Source organism: Neodiprion fabricii, chromosome 5 (assembly GCF_021155785.1).
Source record: "Neodiprion fabricii isolate iyNeoFabr1 chromosome 5, iyNeoFabr1.1, whole genome shotgun sequence".
NCBI classification, from domain to species: Eukaryota; Metazoa; Arthropoda; class Insecta; order Hymenoptera; family Diprionidae; genus Neodiprion; species Neodiprion fabricii.
The window spans coordinates 30,003,245-30,010,411 of NC_060243.1; the positions used below are offsets into that span (position 1 = coordinate 30,003,245).

General features: G+C 38.3%; 1 protein-coding gene across 4 annotated transcripts in view; it reads right to left on the reverse strand.

Moving 5' to 3' along the window:
- Window positions 1-7,167, reverse strand: part of LOC124183881 — a 37,198-nt gene extending 30,031 nt beyond the window's left edge. The window contains exons 1-2 of one of the 4 annotated variants that reach the window (XM_046573018.1): window positions 6,911-7,167; window positions 4,051-4,423 (exon numbers count right to left, since the gene is read on the reverse strand). In XM_046573018.1, the coding sequence (XP_046428974.1) occupies window positions 4,051-4,111 (61 nt within the window). In that variant the 5' untranslated portion in view covers window positions 4,112-4,423; window positions 6,911-7,167. Of the gene's footprint in view, window positions 1-4,050; window positions 4,424-5,024; window positions 5,546-5,578; window positions 5,656-6,910 lie in introns of those variants that run through there. The other 3 variants (XM_046573019.1, XM_046573020.1, XM_046573017.1) reach the window with 3 other exon arrangements.

Here is a 7,167-nt window from a genome sequence, read left to right on the forward strand (position 1 = left end):
CGCGTCACCCCGTTTATCTTCTCCTCCTACAATAGCCCGTATTTATATATATATATATATATATATATATATATACGCCGACATACCTTACATGTGTGTATATAAATAGCGTCTCGGTGGCGACTTAGGAGATTTATTTCGGTGCGGTTGGGCAGGCATAGGACTGATATTTGAGCGACTCAAAAGCACCGCGAGACTCAAGCACATATCTCGAAAGTTTAAAATACACATAGGATGTCTCCCACCTTCATCAGGCACATTGAGACAATAGTCGAGGAGCGCGAAAATTAGGTTAAATTGCAATCTCGGTGGTCGTCGGCGAGAGTAAAAAAAAAAAAAAAACATCTCTCTGCCAAAAATTCACGCGACAATGACTCAGAACTGCGCGGCGCGAGAGATGTCGTCTACTTTTTCGTTTCCGCAAAGTATGGTTTACTTTTTTTTTTCCTTCTTCTTCTTCTTCTTTTGTAGTCGAAGTGAAACGATCTCTACAATTATTTTTTTTTTTCTTTTTCTATTCTCTTTTTTCTTCCAACTGTGACATATCGTTACTCAGGTATAACCCGATATCGTATAAAGAAGAATCAATGGTGAGTAATACACCTGTAAATACCAACTTTTCAATTAACAGGTTCTATGACGAGGTCAAGGTCGTAATTAAATACCGCGAATTATCATTTCTTCAATCTGCAGGTATCTTTCACATGTGTGTACGTATATGCATATACATGTATAATAAACCCGGGGATTACTATACAGTGAGTCATTCGCAGTAGTCGATATTATTATGACTCAAAAAACAAGTTTACAGTCATCATACGGCACGTGTATAATTTCCCCGTTCCGATCCCATTTCTTTAAATATTCACATTCATTGAGCAGGTTGCTTTGTTACGAACCGTATCTCTTATTAATCTTATTAGCGGGTAATCGTAATATTATATAATAATATTATCGTAATATTCGTATGCTGCAAAGATTGTTTTCTACAAAGTCACTGACAAAACAAATTTTATTTTAATTGTTTTATTCAGTAGTCAATTCAACGTTGCCTGCATTAGCTTAAACGATAATGAATATCGGTACATTGTTGTGAAATAAAGTATTCAACGGTGCCAATTTGATACAAGGAAAAAAAAAAAATGAAAGTGTTTCGTCGTCAGTGTGTATTTGCGGAAAATGATCTTTTTAATAAAATTAACCGTTGTAAAGTGAATTTGAACAAACCTACCGTAGATTTTCACGATATTGTGAAAAGATTTTTCAAACGAATCATCGACGTACGAGCCTTTCTTTGCAATTCCAATATTTTAAACGAGATCTTCGTGGACAGCTTCTGGAATGTAAGAAATTTTCTCAACAACGATGCGCCGTTCTTACACCTTGCGTAAAATATTCCGTGTATAGACCTGCAAAGGTCTGAATTTCAGGTACCGGAGTTTCGTTCCATTCAGCAAAGCATACGTTAGGTACATAAAGTACGATATTATACACAAGAGCGGTAAATTCCCGAAGGTCAGGTGCAGAATGCAGTGTAGGATAAAAAGGAAATATACACATTTTCCCAACAAGTGCGTGATAGATATAATGGAATAGGTAAACCGGACTAATGCAGGTTAATGGCCGTTGCACGGCGTGCTTCGCCTGTATAGAACGTTGGAAAGAGAGTGAATTTTTCGAAAAGAGAAACGACGCTTCCCTTCACGCGGACATTGATTTGTGTGGGTCAGGTAGAAAATACACCTGAGATATTCCGGCTGGGAGAAGGACGAATTCGCCTCCTCCCATTTCCCCCTCATCCTGGGCTTCTCCTTTCGCCGCAGGAGTGGTGAAGAAAAAAACCGAAATCTCTAACACGGCCCTAACGACGTTTTTCCTCTCCTCTCCTTATAATTCCTTTTTCTACGAGCGTCTAATTTTAGTTATCCAAAGAGAGAGAGAGAGAGAGAGAGAGAGGACAAAGTGAGACCTGTCCTACGATCCTTTCGTCCTTTCGTCCTCAGCCCTCAAGGGACAAACTTCCTGTGTCCCTTCAACCGACACAAACCGACAGGGGCGTACACACAGACATGCCATTGAAGCGGTTTAGAAAGATCAAGTAGTATTTTCCCTTGCCTTTACTTTTATCCCTCTCACTCTCTCACTCTCTATGTATACGTACATTCAAACTCGCATATACCCATAATCCACCTGTAATAGGTATGTACATGCCGCTGTGTTATACATACTTGTTATACTCTGAAGTGAACGCTTCTACCGCCCGCCTCTATAAACGTTTTTACGAATAGGTATAATAAGAGGACAAAGATTTTCGGAATTCCATTCAGATTTTCAAATCTTTCTTGCCCCACTTCCGTTCACTTTTCTGTCATTCCCTTTCCCTTCAACGTATACACGTCCTAACCTATACATATATGTATATATACTGGTTCTTTAGTTCATTCAATTCGTATCTCTGCATAGTTGAAGTTTGTAACGTTAAAAGTCGTTATTCTGCAGGTTTTGGATGGTCTGAAATCCAGTGGACCGTATAAATAATGTAAACCGTATCCGAGATGAAAAAAAAAAAAATAAATAAATATGAAACTGAAAGTCAACTTCAAAATCATTGTGAAGTTGCAGCGTTAGTGAAGGTTAAAGTTAATATAGCGTTATCGTAACGAAACGAGTGGAGAAACATTGAGGAAAAAAAACTGGTTTTTCTTAATCTTACAATGATTTTTAAGAAACTAAGATTTCGAAATACGAGTGTGTTTTGTTTTATAACTTTTTACTGAATTTCAGACAATTCCAAAATGGCGAATCGTTACGATAACGTTACTAACTTCAATATGATCTACAATATCCAAGTGCAGTTCGGGGAAATAAGAGAACCGATAAAAGGATAGGAATTACTTCACGGATTCACCATTTTATACCTTGTGCTATATTATATGCTTATGTAAAAATATGTTTGATCAATGCCGCGGGGAAACAGAGGGAGGGATGTTTCTTAATCGACGAGCCCCCAAATGCGCTGCCTCTGGGTTCCCAACGTTTCCGAAAATACTTCTGAACTTAACGACTTTCGGAAATGGAAGTTCAGTCGCGGTAGTTTACGCGTATATATATTGAGGGACGGATTCCGAATAAACGTCCACAGGTGACTCGAATTTTGAACGTGAATAATAATAATCCTAATCTATCGTAACTCTACAAACGACGTTATAAACGCATATATATATATATATATATATATTTTTGAATCATATTTTTGTATGAACGTTATTTAACTAAACGAATTTAATCACTAACGAAAAACGAATGGATTCAATGTTGCAATAACTAGAAATAAATATGGTATCGACGACTACGACAATCATACTAAATAGTTACTCTTACCACATTTTCCTGCAATTCCAAAAACATTTTAACCGTCATAGTAACGATAACCCGTTTCGCTACAATTTCCTAGTAATAATAGGCACGAAATTTTTCTCAAGAATCTGCATTTCCCGTATATACGATGTGTTCAATATTTGTTACACAAGATCGTACGTATGCAGTCGCATATACGCATAGCTTACGGTATTTTTGCGAATTTGAAAATATGAGTGAAAGAAAAATGACGCAACGTGACGTCATCGGTGTAAAGAATGACGTCAAATCTTTCGCAATGAACAAAATCAGTGTACAAAAATCAGAATTTCGAATCAATTCTTTTCACATCGCTAAATACCGTACCACACAAATATCTTTGAATCTTTGAAACGGGGATTACTTATTTTTTCAACCGCACGTTGCTGAGATTTCGTTTTCATTGTTTTTTTTTTTTTTTTGGAGCTTCTTGATTTCACGTGAAATGAATTTCTGCACATGTTGCATTCAATCACCTCGCACTGTATCATCGCGATATGTAACGTCTCAAAACCGAACAATTTGTCACGCACAAAAATCCTGAGTAATGGTTTTATGCGACGGACGTATAGGGTGAGAACTAGACATTGATAGATGGAATATAGTATTGTACCTATATCAGAGGTAAGATGTGTGTAACGTCTTCATACTCACATTGACCGCACGCTGCGACGGCGTGGAGAAAATACACAATGAGCAAAGTTCTGGTCCCCATGATGACGAGAGTAAATTTTCTTCACTCTTCTTCGAAGCACAAAATATTCACTCAATTGTCTCTTGCGGTGACCAACGAACGCGGTGCGTTGACACTTTTCTTCCAGGGAGAAATTGAAGAACAACAAAATAAGAATGAACGAACCGACGAGCGCTCACGCCGTTAATTAATTTTTATTTATTTATTTGTTTATCGTTATTTATGGTGTTTTTTTTTTTTGTTTTATTCTTAGTTTTCTGCACCGCAAGTGTCTCGTTTATATCGTTGTTATCATCAACGGATCGTTGCTGCAATTCCGTATAACGAATCGATCTGTAATTATGGAGTTGATTAGACGTGTTAGCTGAGCGAGGAGAGGAGAGAAGAAAGGACAAAGTATTTGATTATCAGGACTTGAACTTGCGACAGAACAAGAAGTGTTCTTATTTTCGTCTCGTTTTCAAGCAACGGAAAAACTGTCGGCGAATCTACAAACTCCAAATCGTCTCGAGGTTCGGGGGAAAATTTATTTTTAAATAAGGAAAACGAAAAGAAAATTGAATGGAGAATAATCCGTACCGTATTGTGAACCAGAAAAAGAAGGGGACAAAAAACAAGTAACAGGAAGTATTAAAAGATCGGTCTGAATGGAAGAAGAGCGTAAACAAACGCTCGGCCGCGAGGCGCAAACATCTTAGTTTTGTTTCTTCTTGAAATCGCGTGTATATAAATGGTATATAGCAAAAGTCAAGAAGTATTCGAGTAGCCGAGTATATTTGCAATAAACAACAAGACAGATATTTTCCAAATAACGCAGCCTCCCTTAGGCGAGTAATAATCGTATCGTCGATTTAAGTAAACAAAATATAATAATAACCATCGTATAAAAGAATAGTAGAACGCGAATACAGTTGATGTTAATAATAATATTTACCACGTGCGCATGTCTATTGTAACGTGCCTCTCAATTTCTTGCAGATTTATGAATTATACACACAAAAGTTTAACAAATATATTGTAAGTATGTAACAATAATTCATCGATATGGACACGATGTGCGAATGACCGATTGACCACAAAAATTATTCAACTTATACGTATTTCACAAATGTACGTCAGAAGCAAGGGTAAAACAAAATTTTAAGAAAATAAAATGGTTGTCAAAAAGGGAATCCAATTCGGAATAACGTTGAAGGTAAGTAAAATAAAAGTACGATTGGATTACTGCGAGTTAAAAAAAACTGATCCTTCTTTAAAAAAAAAACACACAGCGCACACACGTGTGACTGTCGACAAAATAATTTTGATAAGAATCAACCGTCGACAGCGATGAGATCCAACTAGAGGCTGTTTGAAAATTTTGTGCAAGTAAGTATTTAGGATAAGGAAGTGATAATAAAAAAAAAAAATTATCGAACGCCGTGATGCCCGTCGCGCGATCAACACACGTCCGTTCGCTGCAACAGCCGGAGACCGAATACGAAATACCTATCGCCTGATGCTTCTCTGCCGCTTCGCTCGGCTCCTCGTCACGCTCTCCCCGGCGCGAAGCGACGCACGACGCTGTTTGCCTGCTGCCGGCATGCCACGCTGCTCACGGCTCAAGCAACGATGCGTCTGGTGGACCCGTGTCTCTCCCCCCCCCCCCCCCCCCAGCGCGCCCGTGGCCCTTTTGCGCACCTTCCGCAATGCCTCGCGAAACGATCTTCCCCCTCGACCGACTGCTAGATCATTGGTTGTGTCACTCCTCCCCGCACCTCCGTCGATAATGATGCGCGCGAAAATAACTACCATTGTTTCTTCTATCCTCATTTTTCTCGCTATCAGTTTTCATCTAACTGTGACTTCCCCGCAGCTTGATCGAATCACCGAAAGTCTGATTCACCGTATACACGCAGCGAAATTTGCGGAACTTCTGATATTCAAGGGGAAGAATAGTATGTTGTTTAACGAGGAGGCAAAATCGGTGTTTCGGGCTGAGCGTAAGTTTGCAATATTAGTCGTAGGTGAACACGCGTACGGGTCAAAGGCGAGTGAGATTTTAAACTTGTACAAAACATGCTTGAGTTATATAATATCATGTATATGACCAGAGCATGTTTTACGCGTTTTTCCATGCGTGTTCTCCGTATACAAGGTACACCCGTTTCTGTGACGGTCGAGTGAGTTTGCGAATGCGCGTGCGCGGAGTATAGAAAAGACTACTTCCAAGTCCTAGGAGTTAAAAGTGGTCTTTTCTGTACAGCGCGTACGCGCTGTCGCGAACAAATCTTACATTACGCGACCCTAACCGCAATTCCTGCTTCGTGAAAAAACGCGGAATATACTCTCGTTGTATACAAAATCGCGTGCACCAAGGTGACAACGGTCTTTTCGTCTCGCCTATTTGCAATATTCGTCTTCGGCTCGTCAAGCATACGCTCGGACCGAACAGACAAAGTTTGCCTCCTTGTTATACAATATATACTGTTTTACGAATACGGGATATTGAAATTTCAGAAGGATTGTTATGTTCTTTGATGTTATACTGATGAATAAGAATTCTCGACCTCGTATATAATCTATTATAGAATCTTGGTGATCGGTCAATTAAGTAAACGTATTTTTAGTTAACGTTTCGACCCGGATATGGGCCCTCCTCAGAACGATTTATTTATTTAACTGTCAAGAACAACAAAAAATTTTTTTTATAAATAATAATACTAGAAGTAATCAGACATTAAATATTGTAGATGTAATACTCTTAGGGCTATTATATGTTATTGGTTAGTAAGAACATTTTGATTAATTGAAAAAAGAATGGCTTTAAGTGTTATTTACCTTTTTTTGTAAGTAAGTGGACTAAGATGTAGTCGAATTCACAATTTACAATTAGTGGAGACAATGTTCTTTGAGTGACGGTAGTCAATGTCAATCTTCTAGTTATTTTACATGTAGGAGTTAATAGTTGGAAGTCATTAATTAAAAAGATTAAAGAACTATGTTTCTTCACAGTCAGTATGTCATTGTGTTAAAAGGTTTTTAAAGAAGGTCTTTTTAGCAGTAAAATTAATTTGCAAGTGTCCAAGAAGTGGAGG